This window comes from Carassius gibelio, chromosome B22 (assembly GCF_023724105.1).
Source record: "Carassius gibelio isolate Cgi1373 ecotype wild population from Czech Republic chromosome B22, carGib1.2-hapl.c, whole genome shotgun sequence".
NCBI lineage: Eukaryota > Metazoa > Chordata > Actinopteri > Cypriniformes > Cyprinidae > Carassius > Carassius gibelio.
Genome location: NC_068417.1, coordinates 2,557,066 through 2,573,911, shown reverse-complemented (window position 1 = coordinate 2,573,911; position 16,846 = coordinate 2,557,066). Strand labels below are relative to the sequence as shown.

At 36.7% G+C, this 16,846-nt stretch overlaps 2 protein-coding genes and 1 long non-coding RNA gene across 5 annotated transcripts in view; all 3 read left to right on the top strand.

The window, feature by feature from the left end:
• Positions 1-16,846, top strand: part of LOC127987559 (uncharacterized) — a 1,718,354-nt gene that overhangs the window by 1,153,961 nt on the left and 547,547 nt on the right. The window lies entirely within an intron of this gene.
• LOC127987638 (uncharacterized) lies at positions 1,053-15,909 on the top strand. The gene is made up of 3 exons (XR_008161295.1): positions 1,053-1,114; positions 14,698-14,789; positions 15,141-15,909. It is a non-coding gene; the product is annotated as an uncharacterized LOC127987638 (long non-coding RNA).
• Positions 3,982-8,025, top strand: LOC127987591 (uncharacterized). Of its 3 annotated transcripts, none has more exons than XM_052589963.1 (9): positions 3,982-4,902; positions 5,722-6,030; positions 6,123-6,182; positions 6,277-6,327; positions 6,432-6,503; positions 6,607-6,684; positions 6,787-6,906; positions 6,985-7,068; positions 7,210-8,025. In XM_052589963.1, the coding sequence occupies exons 2-9, from the start codon at positions 5,739-5,741 to the stop codon at positions 7,377-7,379; spliced, it is 927 nt and encodes a 308-aa protein (XP_052445923.1). In that variant the 5' UTR covers positions 3,982-4,902; positions 5,722-5,738; the 3' UTR covers positions 7,380-8,025. The 3 variants fall into 3 exon arrangements, with proteins under 3 accessions (XP_052445923.1, XP_052445924.1, XP_052445922.1); XM_052589964.1 differs by lacking the exon at positions 3,982-4,902 and adding an exon at positions 5,127-5,234; XM_052589962.1 differs by lacking the exon at positions 3,982-4,902 and adding an exon at positions 5,155-5,238.

Genomic DNA, 16,846 nt, shown 5'->3' with positions numbered 1-16,846 from the left:
AGAGGAGTCCAAATTAAACAATTCCCCATCGTAAGTACACATTGATGACCTAAGACACCAAACGAGCGGTTTGTGTGAGAAAAATAACCTTATTTATATCGTGTTTACCTCTTGTACACAACCACGTCCAAGTGATCACTTTTTTATTTGCTTCTCAAAAATTAAAAACTTAATAACTACAGCTTTTATTATCTGTTTTTGATTTTTTTGAGATTCTGCTAGATTTCTTGTAACATCTAAAAGCCACAAACTATTAGACTATAATTGATTTTTGGGCAGACAGTTATGGAAAAGTTAAAAACTTCAGTCTCCTCCCAAAGGTGTCCATATCTGCTTTACATAATTAAAGCACACACAATGTTCTGTTGGTTTTCTGATGATTTTCAGTCTGGAGGGGTCGACACTATACTTGCCTATACTAGTCTTATACTAGTATACTATACTAGTCTTATACTATACTAGTCTTCAGATTTGAGTCGACAAATTCCATAGAAAATCACAAAGTGTTTGATGATCACACGGACTCAGACTTTTTTAACTTAAATTAAATTAAAATTTTATTAAAAATTAAATTAAAATTAAATTAAAAATTAAATTTATGCATTTAGCAGACGCTTTTATCCAAAGTGACTTGCAGCGCATTCAGGCTATCAATTTTTACATATCATATCATACATTTCATCTTCAGACATTGATTTTATCCAGTCGGAGGATATCAAACATGTTTGATATTTTCAGCTGATTTTAGAAAACAGGCACAGTTTCACCGACAGGACCTGGACTTAGACAGGATTAGGCCACAGTTCAATTAGGACATTTTGTTGTCAATTTGACCCTTATCTTTAATTTTTTTTCTTTCCCATATATATATATATATATATATATATATATATATATATATATATATATATATATATATTTGTACTACATATCCCACAATTCCAGGTAGACTACAATACCCATGGAAGTGCACTACATTACCCATACACTTCCTGGTTAAGGTCTATAAGTAGACCTCAGTTCCTTCCATTGTTTCTCTTCCTTTGGTAAGGTGTGGGTGTTTGAATGGACACCCAACCATGTCCTTTGAGTCCTTTCCTTAAGATGCGTTAAAGTAAGTTTGTTTGCCAATTTATTGTTTGGATCGAGTATATATGTATTTGTTGTTGAAATGTTTGTTGATGAATTGAGTTGATTTCTTTTATTTTACTGTTTGTAGTGACTTACTGTATATGTGTGGATTTCATCAGTGGCGGGTCACATGTTCACTCCTACTATGTTTCTGATTTTATTACATTCAGTGTAAACGGTGATTTATAACGGATCAGTAAACAACAAGATCACAGCTGAAGTTCACACAGTCTGTAACTTGGTTCTTATATTTATAACATACAGCCCAGTTAAGCAACATGACATGACCAAGAGAGTAAAGTTTACCCTGGAAACCACGATTGAAAATTTGACATTTTAAAGCATTAAAACGAGTAGTTCATATACATTTTAGTTCAATATTTGATATATTGTCAAAGCTAACTGTTTTTGCTCCATTTGGTTAATGAAAACGCTTCCAAACGCTTCTCTGAGCAACACACAGCAGTGTTTCGTTACTGAAGGATTCGTGTTTGTGAATTTTGAATCATTTGAGTCAATGATTCAGTTCTCCATTTATAAAGACATGCCCTGTGTCTCAATGTTCATACTATCATCCTAAATAGTGTGTGAGATTGGAAGAAGTGTATAGAAATATAATGTAGGAACCAGTTAAATGTCCTTGTTAGTTTTTATCATATTTAGTCAACCTTATCCTGTTTAGTTTTAGTCGACTGAAAGTCTCAACATTTTAGTCTAGTTTTAGTCAATGAAAACTTGACATTTTAGCAGTAGGATTATTATTAATTAATCGCAGAGCAGTATTAAGTTTGGCAGCCATTTTTAAATTCCGCCTTAGTTTTACTCAAATGTACATTTTAGTAATCATATTTAGTCAACCCTGTACTGTTTTAGTTTAGTCAAGTTTAAGAAAACGAAATGTATGAGCATTTTAGTCAGGTTGTATAACGGCTAAACCGATCAGAATTATTTTTGCTCTAAATTATAATCGTAAAGTTTGTTGTTATTTGAGAAATGTACTTTTGTGTTTCAGGTATTGCTCTTTCACCAATAAACACAAAGCAACAGAATGTGGACTCATACACATGGTTTATTTAATCTCATGTAATGTGCTGATTTATTAGGCTTTTTATTATAGAAAATTACACCAAAGACTTATGCACTCAGTCTGTCTATAATATGAAAACTGGTGAAACAAAGAAAAATATGATAACAGTGAAATTCCTAATAGTTATTCCACTATTTCCAAATTGCAGCATTGCATTGTCAGTGACAGCATTTGAAGATTGATTTATAAAAATCATTTCAGGTTTAAGAAGTGTTTCAACATTGCATCAACTACTGATGAACACATTGATTTTATTTAAATAATCACTCTGTTGATTATTTAACCATGTGTTATTGTGTATTTGGAAGGCGTTTGTCTTTCAAACACATTAAAACGCACATTCACAAACTTTTGTCATCTGATCCTCTTTCACCCAATATATTTACTTGAAGTACCCCTGAGATTTAAAAAAGATTTTATTTTATTTTGATTGGTTTTAAAATTATTTATTTTAATGTAGCCTATGATGTTTTTTTATGATTTAATTAATTAGCTTTGTATTAATGTCACAAACCCTAGTTAGGGAAACCTTGAAGTAATGTTTAATGCACTTCATGTTAATAACAACAATATTTATATATATTTATTAGTCATGGGCCGGTATGAGATTTTGATGGTATGATAACCTTAAGCAAACATATCATGGTTTCATAGTATTGTTGTTACAGCTCTGAAATGATTGAGAATCATGAGTCAGTTCGGGAGTTCGGAGCGGGTTCGCAAATTATTTGAGTCAGTTTGGGGATCGCGAATCATTTGAGTCAGGTCGGGAGTTCGGAGCGGGATCGCGAATCATTTGAGTCAGTTTGGTGATCGGGAATCATTTGCGTCAGTTTGGGAGTTCAAAGCGGGTTCGCAAATCATTTACGTCAGTTTGAGAGTTCGGAGCGGGATCGCGATTCATTTGAGTCAGTTTGGGAGTTCAAAGCGGGTTCGCGAATCATTTGAGTCAGTTTGGGAGTTCAAAGCGGGTTCGCGAATCATTTGAATCAGCTCGGGAGTTCGTAGCGGGTTCGCGAATCATTTGAGTCAGTTTGGGAGTTCAAAGCGGGTTCGTGAATCATTTGAGTCAGTTTGGGGATCGCGAATCATTTGAATCAGTTCGGGAGTTCGTCGCGGGATCGCAAATCATTTGAGTCAGTTTGGGGATCGCAGTTCGGAGCGGGTTCGCAAATCATAGCTGTATGTGGATAGGCATTTTTAACTAATTTAGTATCTAGTTCTAATTATGTTCTCCACGCGTGTTTAGGTACGATATGTGAAATCATATTTTTTTGTTTTAAAAAATGTGTTATTTTTAAATGACTGGGTAAAATAAAAAAATAATAAAAAACTGGACACAATATATATTTTATAGTATTCCCAGCTAGCAAAAAATATCCGCACGGCTTCTTTTTGCCGCCGGCCCTAAGCTGTCGGCTATAGGTGCGTCCCGCTGGCGGGGATGAAACGTTTGCCGCCGAATACGTCACTCCCATTTCTTGCGAGATGCCGCCGGCGAAAAGCCGGCGGGCCGACTGCTTCATTTTCTTTGGCGGTTGCCTCCGTCTAATGGACCGCGGCCGGCTGGCGGCAAGCCGCTTTGAAATACAAGGATTTCTACTAAAATCGACCAGCAGCCAAGGCTATGTTTAGCATGTTGGGAGTTAAAATGGAAGTGGAACTGACAGCATTTTAACTACTTTTCACATCTGAAGCGATTATAAAATCATAATAGCCTATATGTGAATTAAATCCCATATTATTATTATTATTATTATTATTTTTTTTTTTTTTTTTAAGCCATTAGGGTTTATTCTTGACTCTTGATTCCATGATAAGGTACGGTTTAGGAAATTACATTTAAATTACTTTGAAACTCTGAAGCGATAGAGTAGCCTAATAGGCTATATGTAAAATTATTTTATGCACTTAGGTGAAAATTGTTTACATTTCTTTGATTTATGCACAATTGAGACATGCATAAACCAAAAATAATTCCTTTTGTAAAACTTACTTGGCAATAAATATCTTTCTGATTCTGATTAGGTTTTAAAATAGATATTTAATTCATGGTATGAACAATTTAGCTGAATAAATTGATGAAGTTAGACTTTTCACTAATGCCTGGCTACATCAGTGAACAGTGAAAGACATCTGCAACATGGCCAAAATCTTGGGTAGGTCTATACTTTATAATTTTTTATTAATTTGCAACCATGGTAATAGCCTATCATAAACAGGAAAATCTCTGTTTTGACCTGATCAGAAGGATAAACTAAAATCTAAAAGCTCCTCTGGTTTCACAGCTGCACTGGCAGATTTATGAAATATTTAGAAATATTTCGTCTTTCTGCCATTCCAGGAAATGTCATTTTATGTCTTTCATTTTTTTCCAACCTCGATTTTTTTTTTTTTTTTTTGACTTTTTACATGTATAAGGGATTAATTTGCAATTGCGACCTGTACAAATGTTTAAGACAGTAAAACACTTAAAAAAATGTAAACACATTATAAATGTTAGAAAGTATAGGTTTTCACCATTGCTGTGTTCAGGATTTTTTTTTGGGCGGAGCTAAAACGGTGGCTCGATGACGCACTGGAGCCACTGAGCTCCTGGCCCCTCCCCAAACAACATAACTAGAGCACACATTCGCGTCAGTTCGCCGTTCAATCGCGAGTTTCTGTGGACTACCATCGTTTAAGTAAGTACATGTTTCCTTAACGCAATATTATGTTTACATTGTTTTTAGTTTATCTTTGTAAAATCTGTAGTCATCTTTGTTCATGCCTTACTAGTCAAGCTAAAGTAAGGCTAAAGTAAGTTAGCCTTGTTTACAAAGTTGCCGCCATGTTACAATTAACTTTCTGTAATAGCTACTTTGTTTCTTCCAGGCGTTGAGTTTTTCTTTCTTCTAAGATACGTATACGAGTGTGAGTACGTATGTGTTTTAAGTTAGTTTTGGTCAGTCGAATTAACTACAGTTACTTGTATGGACAATTATGCCGCCGCCCATGTGGTAATGTGGTTCCAGCAGTAGGTAGCAAAATCTACGACAAGACTGATCAGTATAACTTGTGTTGTTTTCTAACTAAACCGAATGATGATACCAGTAACGTTAGGTTGTTTTCATTTGTTTGTTCCGACACGCACGCTGCTAGTCTAGTTCAGAGTGTTAGCTAACACATGCTGTTTCGCCTTTTTTACACTGTTCAAGCATGTTGAAATGTGTATAGCTTCAGTACGTAGCAAAAGCTTTACATCTAGTGTTTTCTTACAAAACTAACGTTGTATATAGGTTGTTTAAATGATTTTGTTTGTCTGAACAAGTAGCTGCTAGTCCAGCTAGCAATTGTTAGCTAACACATGCTGTTGTGCCTTTGTTACAGTAACTTACACACTGAGGTTAAGCAATGTTGCTTGGTTCTGACTTATGCATTTGATTTTCCTGCATTTCATCTGTGTATTTTCTTTGTCTGTTTATGGTGGATAACTGACTTTCATTCATTATTCCCTGCTCTAGAATGTTGGCAAGAGGCGATGAGATATTTGGTGCGCTTCCAAACAGGTTCTAGCGTTGAAACGACGGACGATGACAAGAAGAGAAAGAGAAAGAGAATCTCAAATTCCAAGTACAGACCCCAGGCCTCTTCTGATGAAGAGGAGTCTAGTCTTCCAGATGCACCAGCAGTGCTGTCGTTTGGACAACCTCTTTTGAGCTTTGAAAACATTGTTCCTGGTAACAAGGTTTCAGTGCTGCCCGATGCTCCAGAAGTTGCATCGATTCCAAAAAACCAGGAAAATGTTGTGCCATCTGTAGACTTCAGAGGTGGTATGTAAAATTGCTGTGACGCTTGATTTGTGATCCTGCCACTAAACTATACCCTTTGTTAGATTTTCAAATTTCTGTTTCCTCTTTCTCAGAACCAGGTTTCTCCCCAGAAATTCAGACTCCACTTCACAGAGCCAAGAGTTTGAGTACAAGTAAGTGATGTTATTTGTGACGTTTTTTTGTCTTGGAAACTATTGCTTCTATTTAAGATAAGGAATCCTTTAATCATAATCTGTTTTTCATTAGGACACTTGACTGGTTACTCGCCGCAGCAGTTTCTGGATGAAAGGTGTCGAGGTGTGTTGTACATTCCATTAGCATTGCACAGTTCAATTATAGTTTCATTACTGAATATGCAATACTCTGCACTGAAGTTAAAGCTGTTATGTTTGCTCTTCCAGCTCGTCAAGTACTAAGCTTTACACCCCCAGCAGCAAATTTACCCTGGCAGCATATGGGTGAAAACGCTGGAGGTATGTAATATGTTGCGCTAAACTAAGTGTTCCATTTTAAGTCCAATTCATTAAATGTATGCAATAACTTCAAACATATTTTTACGTCAATGATTATCAATAGGAGAAAGTCATTGCTCTGTAATTGGCCCTTGGACTCCCCTGGCATCTCGTGTACAGCATGAAGTTTTCAGCTATGAAGGTATATTTTAGGCCTATGTCTTAGTGTCCAGTGTTTTAAAAGTATTGAAAATAGTGCCTTTAGGTGTTTTTTTTTTTGTTGTTGTTTTGTTTTTTAATGTAGATTTCCAGAGACTCCAGAATGAAAAACAAGCCGTGATGGAGGAGAACCAAGCCCTTAGGGAGGAGAACCAAGCTCTGAGGGAGGAGAACCAAGCTCTGAGGGAAAGCACTGCACGAGCAGGTAAGAACATGCACAAAAAAGTCAAACTTAGGAAAGAGTATGTGATGTATGTACAAAATTACCATATGCCTTTTGTAGCTTCAGATGACAGCGGCTCACTTCAAGAGCAGGTGAAGCAAGTTGGGACAATGTTGAAGACGTTTGCTCGCACTGGGCAATCAGGTACAACTTGCAAACAACACCTGTGGTTGTTGGTTTAATTCCCACTGGGGCCACCTATACATGTAGTAGACCTAGATATAAATGTCATAGTTTAGTAGTTGAGGGACCAGGACTGACTATTATTTTATTTAACCCCTGTAGGTGCAGATCAGACCTTAATGCTGCGACGTCTTGGAGAGTTTGGCGTGAAGGCGGAAAAAGGCGCCGCACAGCTGAGAGGGACCCACAGCCGACCCCTTAAACCTAGGCTGACTACTGACATCCCAGCATCACTGACAACTGGAACCCTTTCTTTATCCTGCAGTCAGTAACATCAAGACCCCTAAAGAAGCCAGAAGTGTCAGACTGCACCCCCCAATCCACACTGTTCACTGTGGATATTATCATAGTGCTTAACTTATTATATTGTTAAATATAGCTTGTAAATCCTTGTGCCACAGGTCAGCATTGCAGTTATATCTGTTCTACTACTTTTTTTACCTCAGTATTTTTTATATATATTTGAAGATGTTTATCACAGATACAAGAGACATCTTGTACCCCAGGTCAGCAATGCCATTATAATGGTCTATTCTACTCCAGAGCTTTATTCTAAATTATTACCACTTATCTTATTGTTAGAAATGGCTTGTAAATGTGATGTTATACCTGAATTTTTTTTGGTGTCCTGCACATTCTTTGGTACCAGATATACTCATTACTTATGTTTACTGGTAATTCTTTTCATGCCAGAGCTGACCTCTTTATATTATTAACAATTATTGTAAGTGTTATAATTTGCTTGTAAGCTAAGGCTGTTTTTTTTTTTTTTACAATTTAATTGGAAACCTGCATGTGTGTGTGTGTGTGTATTTATTTTTCTCTTTTTTTCTGTTATTTATATTTCAGGGATCTGACATCATGTTTCAATGACAGTTACTGTACTTTGAAATGTGGAATTAAAACGTCAAATGGAAATTTGTCTGGTTTGATCAATCATTATTCTTGATAAACTGCATAATATATATATATATAATATATATATAAATAAATAAATAAGCAAGCGGCGACCGATCGCTCGAAAATAGCGTTTGCCTCCGACGGGCCGCGGAAGGGTCGCCTTTGATATAACGGCGGCGGGACGGCGGTTGGCCCGCGGGCCGGCCGCGGAACGAAGGCGGTAGGAAGGCGGCTGCCGCTTCTAAAAAGCGGCTGCCGCCGGCGGTGCACCGTCAAACGTTTTTGCGATTACGCTATTCTGACGCTTCTACTGCCGCCGGAGCGCCGCCGGCGGTCCGCCGACTCATTGCTATCTGGGTTGTTGTTACAGCTCTGAAATGATTGAGAATCATGAGTCAGTTCGGGAGTTCGGAGCGGGTTCGCAAATTATTTGAGTCAGTTTGGGGATCGCGAATCATTTGAGTCAGTTTGGGAGTTCGAAGCGGGATCGCGAATCATTTGAGTCGGGAGTTCGGAGCGGGATCGCGAATCATTTGAGTCAGTTTGGTGATCGGGAATCATTTGCGTCAGTTTGGGAGTTCAAAGCGGGTTCGCGAATCATTTACGTCAGTTTGAGAGTTCGGAGCGGGATCGCGATTCATTTGAGTCAGTTTGGGGATCGCGAATCATTTGAGTCAGTTTGGGAGTTCAAAGCGGGGGAGCTCGGGAGTTCGTAGCGGGTTCGCGAATCATTTGAGTCAGTTCGGGAGTTCAAAGCGGGTTCGCGAATCATTTACGTCAGTTTGAGAGTTCGGAGCGGGATCGCGAATCATTTGAGTCAGTTTGGGGATCGCGAATCATTTGAGTCAGTTTGGGAGTTCAAAGCGGGGGAGCTCGGGAGTTCGTAGCGGGTTCGCGAATCATTTGAGTCAGTTCGGGAGTTCAAAGCGGGTTCGCGAATCATTTGAGTCAGTTTGGGAGTTCAAAGCGGGTTCGCGAATCATTTGAGTCAGTTTGGGGATCGCATTTTTAACTAATTTAGTATCTAGTTCTAATTATGTTCTCCACGCGTGTTTAGGTACGATATGTGAAATCATATTTTTTTGTTTTAAAAAATTTGTTATTTTTAAATGACTGGGTAAAATAAAAAAATAATAAAAACTGGACACAATATATATTGTTTTTGAGCAACATTCAGAAAATTAGAAACAGAATTAGTTTATTTTTTTCTTTGATTTGTTTCCTAAAAAGACTGACATCTTTATTTAACCTAAATCTGTTATTACAGTTATTTAATTTGTTAAATAATTCATATACATATAATTTCATATCATTTAGTTATATAATAATAATCATACACATAATTTGATTTAATAATAACCTAATTTGAAGCAAAAACAGAATGTTCTGACAAACTTTGTGAAATTATATATATATATAATTACTATTTGTATTTTTATGTCAATATGGTAGAATATTATTATTATGCTACTAACTATAATTTTTGTCATGTAATTTGGAATCAGTACCGGATTACAGTTTACATAGGCTATTTTAGTTCCCCTCACTCCACAACAATCCTTTCAATTAACAGCATTTAGAAAAGAACAATAATTAAAAATATAAGAAGCTATAGCAATACAGACGACAAGCCAAAACTAATTCATTTAAAACAAAACGAAACTGAAACCAACATATTTTTTTCATGTTTGAGTGACTGTATTTTATCATGATAATGAAGAGACTGCATTGTCAAAGTAACTGTGTGCCCCAGCACAATCACTTTACTTTTTTTATTTATTTATTTTTTTTTAAATTCAGTGGAACTGTGGAAGCAACTTCTCATTTTAGTCCAAAAGATCATCGTAATTGTAAACGGTTGCCTTTTGTGCACATTCACAATAAAAACAAATCGTTATGCTTAAAATAAGCCTAAAGAAAAATAGGATGCCTCTTTCTGTGTCTGGTTTCCTTTTGTGCTGCACATACTAGGCTACTTGTTTTTTGTTTGTAGTTTTGTGTGTAGTTTTTTGTTAATTTTCTTAATTTATTAAGTAAAAATTTATTTCTCGTAAAGGCCTATTTATTCATTATATATATATATATATATATATATATATATATATATATATATATATATATATATATGCGCAGTGCTTTAAGTGGGCCGGTATGCACCAGTACTCAGTACCGCCACTTCCAAATATAGCTCTTGAGCGTACCGCCACCTCTCCGTGCGCCCAGAACGTGCTTGTAGCGTACCGGTACGCTCATTTGGACATCTGTTTTAATAGAGGATTTAATCTTTTACCTGCACTGCCTATTTTCAGAGCGCCGTTCACAATGCAAGCTTCCTAATTCATCCCACCCAGAGCAGAAACTACATTTTCCATTCATCTTTAAGTTTCACAAATGATTAGCGCATGTGTTGCTTTTCCCACTGTTACGTGTACTCAACTCAACTTGGCCGGAGAAGGTGTGTGAAACTCGTTATGAGTGTATACTCTGTTCGGTTAAAAATCAAATACAGTTAACCACACTTAACATGTTCACTTGGCTTCAATCTCTGAATACTGATAGAGCGAGATCAGAATCAGATGATTCGCTGACTAACACCTCACCAAATTTTAATCCCATCACTGCAGGTCAGACTCAAGCTAATGAAGTAATGCAGCTCTTTCAGGAAGGGTGACCAGACGTCCCGAAAAATTCGGGACAGTCCCGGAATCTAAACTGTTTTCCCGACTCCCGAATCTGGCCCTAGTTGTCCCGAAAATTATACTAAAGCAAAATCTTGAGTATTTATTGTCTGATAAACATTAAAAACTGTCTGCGGAGGTTGAGTCGTCCTGCAGCCCCCGCTGGCTGCTCATTGGCTGCAGCATCTTTTTTCTAAGTTCTAAAAAAATACCGTAGGCGGCTATAGGCACAAATTTAGATATTCATTTATCTAATTAATCTATAGCCTATGCACAAAGACTATCTTTTTGTCCCCATTTCGTTATTTTCGTTTAAGCTTATTAACGTTAAGTGTTACAGAAAGGTCTGATTTACGCACTGTTACAACAGTCTTTTTTTTTTTTTTTTTTTTTTTTTTTTTTTTTACAATGACATTTGAGTTCATGATTTTAATGTTGCTGTTTCTTGTGGCAGACTAAAGAGTAATGACAGACGGTTGATCTTTGAATAAAAATGTGTTTAGTTAAGGTTTGAAATTCTTTCTTTTATTATAGGCTACGAAGTCTAATATCATAAGCCCCCCATCCCGTCACCCAAGACCACATTACCCAATATCATCTTCAGTTCTCTCTTCACAGCAGTTCAGTCAGTGTACTGTTTGAGTAAATGAATTGCTTCGGTATATTGGTTTGTTTTAACTCGGAGCGAGTGTCAGCCACATTTAAAAAAATACCTTATCCGTTCTCTTTTGGCCTAGCTCTTCCTTCAGTCTCCTGTTTTCCTCCAACAAACGGTTAATTTCACCATGTCTGCAAAAATCCATTTGTGAAGCATCATCTGTCCAGCTACATGTAGTGCAGGTGCAGCATGATCTCTGACAGCTTTTCATTTTTCATACATTTCATTGGCTTGTTTGCCTAAAAATAAAAGATGAGACAAGGACTCAAACAGAAAGCAAAGGGCTTTATTGAATAATAAAGCTTTATTATTCAGTAAAGCCCTTTGCTTTCTGTTTGAGTCCTTGTCTCATCTTTTTTTTTTTTTTTTTTTTTTTTTTAAAGTAAGGGCAGACACGAGAACACAACCGATGACAACACAAGACCAGACAAGAGCAGTGTTTGGAATAACAGCGTTTAAAAGAACGGCGTTAGGTAACGACGTTATTTTTTTCAGTAACGCGGTAATCTAATTAATTTTCCCGTCGTTACAACGCCGTTAACGTTACTGAACGTTAAATGCGGTGCGTTACTATGCAGTTATTTAATAAATTATGTAATCCGAACGCACCCCTGTCTCACACAGCGAGTGAGCAGGTGGGTTAATGACGAGATAAGCGGTTGTGATTGGCTAAGGCAGAGTCATGTGTTTCATGGTAGCCAATCAGAGCCAGTGTTTTTACACACATGCTGGCACACGCGGCTTCGTCAGCGGCGCCAAACATCACAATCGGTCCGACATAATCAACCAGTACACCATCCTTGTGGTCCCTGTATATATTCATATCTACCGTTCCATTCCCAAAAAACCCTACAAAGCTGAGAACTAAGTGCCATGGACCAGCGTCCCAGAGCAAGTGGACCAGTGTACTCATTCTCTCTTGACTGACTCCCTGGTGATCAGAGGTGCCCTTCTCCACTGCTAACTCAACCTGGCTTGACTATACATAAGGACAAAGAGAGAGATGATTACAATTATTTGGAAGAGTTATTAAAAGTACACTTAGTAAGGATCCATTTTGGTTATATAGTCCTGTATTCTTGAAGAGCAGGATTTCTAGATGGACAATGTGCTCCATGTTATAAAAGCTAGTTAATCCTTTAGAACACAATAGAATGTGGATGTAGAATACTGGCAATTCTAAAAAGATTTTTTTTTTTTCAATGAACCAGACAGCAGAAAAAATAGTTTACAATTGCAAGTATAGGCTACTTTGTTTTAAAGAGCCAACCCCCTCTTTAATATGACACCAAACAACATTTAGCTCTCATTGTTGAGATACTTCCCATAAAAAAGAAAAACAAACTATACTACCAAATTACTCACACAAAACATCCTAATAATATATATGATATTCAAATTACTCACTCACCATTAATATTGCATATAAATAATATTGGAAATTCATTAGAAACATGAGAAAATATATACTTAAATATATTCTTGCAAAATGTCGTCAGGTACTGTAGGCTTGGAAACTGAAGCTACAGCACTAAACATGTCGGTTATTTTTGCACATGTTGAGGCATCAACCTCTAGAATTTTTATTTTTTTGGCCCGCAACTTCTCCGCACCCCCCATTACGCTTTTGTTTCTGCACTGAGCCACTGACTGCATCTGACACAAGAAATGGAGGGGGAGGGGTGGAGCCTGTTAAGAGATGATTGGGCCAGTCCAGTGTCAGTATGGAAAATTAACCAATGGGCCGCTGTCCCTGCTGTATGGGCCAGTCGTTGTCCAATAAAAAAATAAATAAATTAATAATAATATTATATCGACCGGCCCCCAAGTGCATCGGCCCACCGGGCATTTGCCTGGTATGCCAGATTACCAGTCCAGCCCTGATACTACTGATCAATAGGCTACTGTAGAATTAACAATAAACTATATAAAATAGATTAACTTAACAATAATAATAATAATAATAAAATGTGTGTTTTACATGAATTTAGAAATGTTTGTAGACCGGTTATTTATTATGTGGTTTCACTGTTTAGATGGTGTTACTGTCTGGAAACAATGACAAATATTTTTATCCGAAGTCTGTGTTCACACCACCTTATACAATTACTAAAGTTCATTAGCAATTCATATTTTTATGAAAACTTGTTTTAAGTTGTGATTTACCACCACTGGCACATCATCGGACCTTTTGTCCCCCTAGGCGTCCCTTATTTTTCTGTATTGAAGGTGGCAACCCTAGATCTCAGTGACCTTTGAACTGAGTATGGTCGTACAATGTTATCATATAGGTTTGGGCGAGCCAATTAATTGCCTTAAAAACAAACATTAAACTTTAAAAGGTAAAAAACTGTATTATTTAGAGATGTTTAAGATATATATTGTGCTAAGTTTCCTACAGCTTCTACTTTATATTATTTATTCTCAGGGAGGTAAAGTAAGTCAGATCTGCTCTGTCTCATAAGCGTCTGAGTTCATCTTCACAAAACAGGTCACAGAAGACTTCTCCGTGGTCTGTTCTTAGCTATAAATCAATGCCAGGGAGGCAGACTTGTGTTATATACTACTACAAGTCAGTTTATTTATTACAATTAGTAAGTAAGCAGAACAAATATTCTACAATTACTGTGAAAGTATTAAATAAAGTAAAAATGTGAGTTGTTTGTTCAAGGCAATATCAGTGATGGTTGTTGAGTCGGAGAGCTCTTCAGGTCTGGAAGCTGTATCTGATTTCATCATCACTTCAGTCTTTTATAGACTTCAGGTGGATCCCAACTCTACATCAGGAGAGCCACTGCCAAACAGTGCATTTAATACAATTCAGAGTGCTTCCATAGACAAGGATGAAACTTTACGTTTGGGAGTTAAAAAAAATAATAAAGAAATCTCAATGAAATGTACTGTGTTGTAGGTGCTAACAGTGGCTTCATTTACATAAAAATGTATTTCAGGGTAGACCGAAAGAAAGGATTGAAGATAGGAGAGAATTACAGATGACTACCAGGCAAAAGAGTTCATTCACTACATAGCAGAGGATGAGAGAAAAAAGATGAGGGCCAGATTGTAAGATGTCAAGTTCATCTCAGTCATGTCAGATGATCTCTGGACAGTGCAGTGATGGAAGAAGAAATGGTCTACGTCACAAGTGCCACTGAGGGCAAGGTCAAAGCTGATTTAGATTCAAAGCCAGATGCTGCAAATCTAGCTGAAGCAGTGTGTAGTATAATGGGAAGTGGAGTCAGCACTCAATGGAGAAACAAGCAAGTGGCAATCACCATAGATGGAGCTTCTGTAATGACAGGGGTAAACAACGGTGAAGTTACTAAACTTGGAGGTTACTAAACTTCTTTTCAGCACTGCTAGATTTAGTGATGTGAACAGTGGTGTCCTGCAGGAGATGCGGCTGACCAGTTTCCAGTGCTGGCCAGAGACAGACACCAGTTCAGGTTAGCAATTCACATGTAAAGAGCAAATCTTCATCAGTCACTTCTGACCTCTTTTACTGTCTGCTGGAGTGAATGTGGAGTTGATCCCTGATCAATGGACAGTTCTCAAGACTGAACTTCACACAGCAGGAGGTACTTGATGTTTGAGAAAAAAACAAGTGCTTGAAAAGTTCCTAAGCTCTATAGAAATGTCTAATATTGTGAGACAGTTTTATTTTGTTTATCAGGAATCAGAGTAAATGTAATTTGTTAAAGGCACAATCCAAATTTGATGCCATCTTTTAATAACTAAAGTTGCATTTGAAAATGTATAATTGTTTGCAAGTGCAGAAAGCATATTTTCTGTCTCAGCCTGCTGCAGGAAGCTTTGAGAAGACCTGGTCTACTGTGAACAGAATACTGCACCATCATGTCCTGATATCCTTGATGTTTCTGATGCTCTCCTCACAATCCCTGTATCTACAGCTGACTGTGAAAGAGGGTTCAGTGTTATGAAGCAGGTAAAGAGTGACTGGGGCTCACACCTAAAAGATGAGACCCTCTCTGACCTCCTTAAACCCAGTTGTGCTCACCTGACATCAAAGACTTTGATCCAACCACAGCCATTGACATCTGGCACGCTGACAGTTTGTGCTCACGCAGACCTGACTTTCTGCACAAACACCGAACAAGAGGAACAGAGTGTGGCTCAGATTCTGATGACACCTCTGAAGAAGAAGAAGAGCTCTGAAGACGTGATTCAGATGATAGATGAAGTGTTTGCACTTTCTGTGCAGATTTTGTTGTATGCATTGTACTTTATATCTGTTTTTCATGCCAACAATGTTAATAAAATGATCAAATGCATTCAGTGGCACTCATAATTTATCTTATTTTCACGGGAAAATAAAAATGGCTAGTGGAAATTCTGATTGGCTGGTAACTTTAGAAAACAATTGTAATTTTGAACCCTGGTTAGCAGTATAAGTGAAGGGAGGTTTTTGTCCCAGTAAAGTTGCATTCATTTAATACTATTTTTAAGTATGATAATTCAAACACACTATATTGTTGCACACTGTTTTATAATGTACTACAGGACTGAAATATAAATATCTAGCACATGAGTGATAGCGGGCTGTAGTTTGGACACCCCTGGTTTAAAGCTTATTGTGACATTTGCAGCTATCACAACAGAATTTATTTATTAATCTGTGATGAACTGTGTTTCATATAAAACACAAAACCAGAACACTTTATTAAGTCAAACTCAATTCATTGCTTCCTTCAATTTTTAAATGCTTATTTTTTTTTTATATTTGGGGTCTTTTAATTGTACGTTTTATATATATATATATATATATATATATATATATATATGTGTGTGTGTGTGTGTGTGTGTGTGTGTGTGTGCCTATATATTAATAGGAGAAAAGATAAATAATAATCTATTTATTTATTTTTTATTTCAGCCCATAGGTACAAGCATCAAATCATCATGAAGAAGATAAATCTGCAGAGACAAAGTTTATTGAAGGACAGAGAGAACATGAGAGATCTAGAACCCTGCAGAACCAAACACACTGAAGAACAAACAGCTTGTGTTTATTATTTTATTTAATCTGTATCTATCTGTATTTTTAGGTTCTACTGTTAGTGTTATCTGTATGCACCGTGAGCCTGAGAGTAACACTATTTCAATTCTCTGTATTTATGTACTGTACATGTGAAGTATTGACAATAAAGCAGACTTCATTATAGTCTGTTAAACCATGTTATTTGCTTCTAACCAATTTATTTCTGAATTTGTACATTCCTATTGTTTATTATTTTCTTTTATTTTTTATTTTTAATACGGAACACTACTTTTTTAGTCTTTAATATGGGATGATTCTCTTTTCAACCCTCAGCTGGACAAAGTAACGATGGAATCAAAGACCAGTTGGACATTGAGCCTAAACACAATAAAGAAGCAGAAACTGTAGAACAAGTATTAATACTGTACCCTAATATGAATTGAAATTTAAAAATAATTTAAATTAAGAAATAAATACAAATCTCTGCATGTGTGACATTTGAAG

What these genes read in the sequence shown, in the direction of transcription:
- LOC127987591 (XM_052589963.1), top strand. Translation starts at nt 5,739, where the DNA reads ATGAGATATTTGGTGCGCTTCCAAACAGGTTCTAGCGTTGAAACGACG. An exon ending in AGCCAAGAGTTTGAGTACAA is followed by an intron (nt 6,183 to 6,276) that starts GTAAGTGATGTT and finishes GTTTTTCATTAG; the next exon opens with GACACTTGACTGGTTACTCG. An exon ending in TCTGGATGAAAGGTGTCGAG is followed by an intron (nt 6,328 to 6,431) that starts GTGTGTTGTACA and finishes TTGCTCTTCCAG; the next exon opens with CTCGTCAAGTACTAAGCTTT.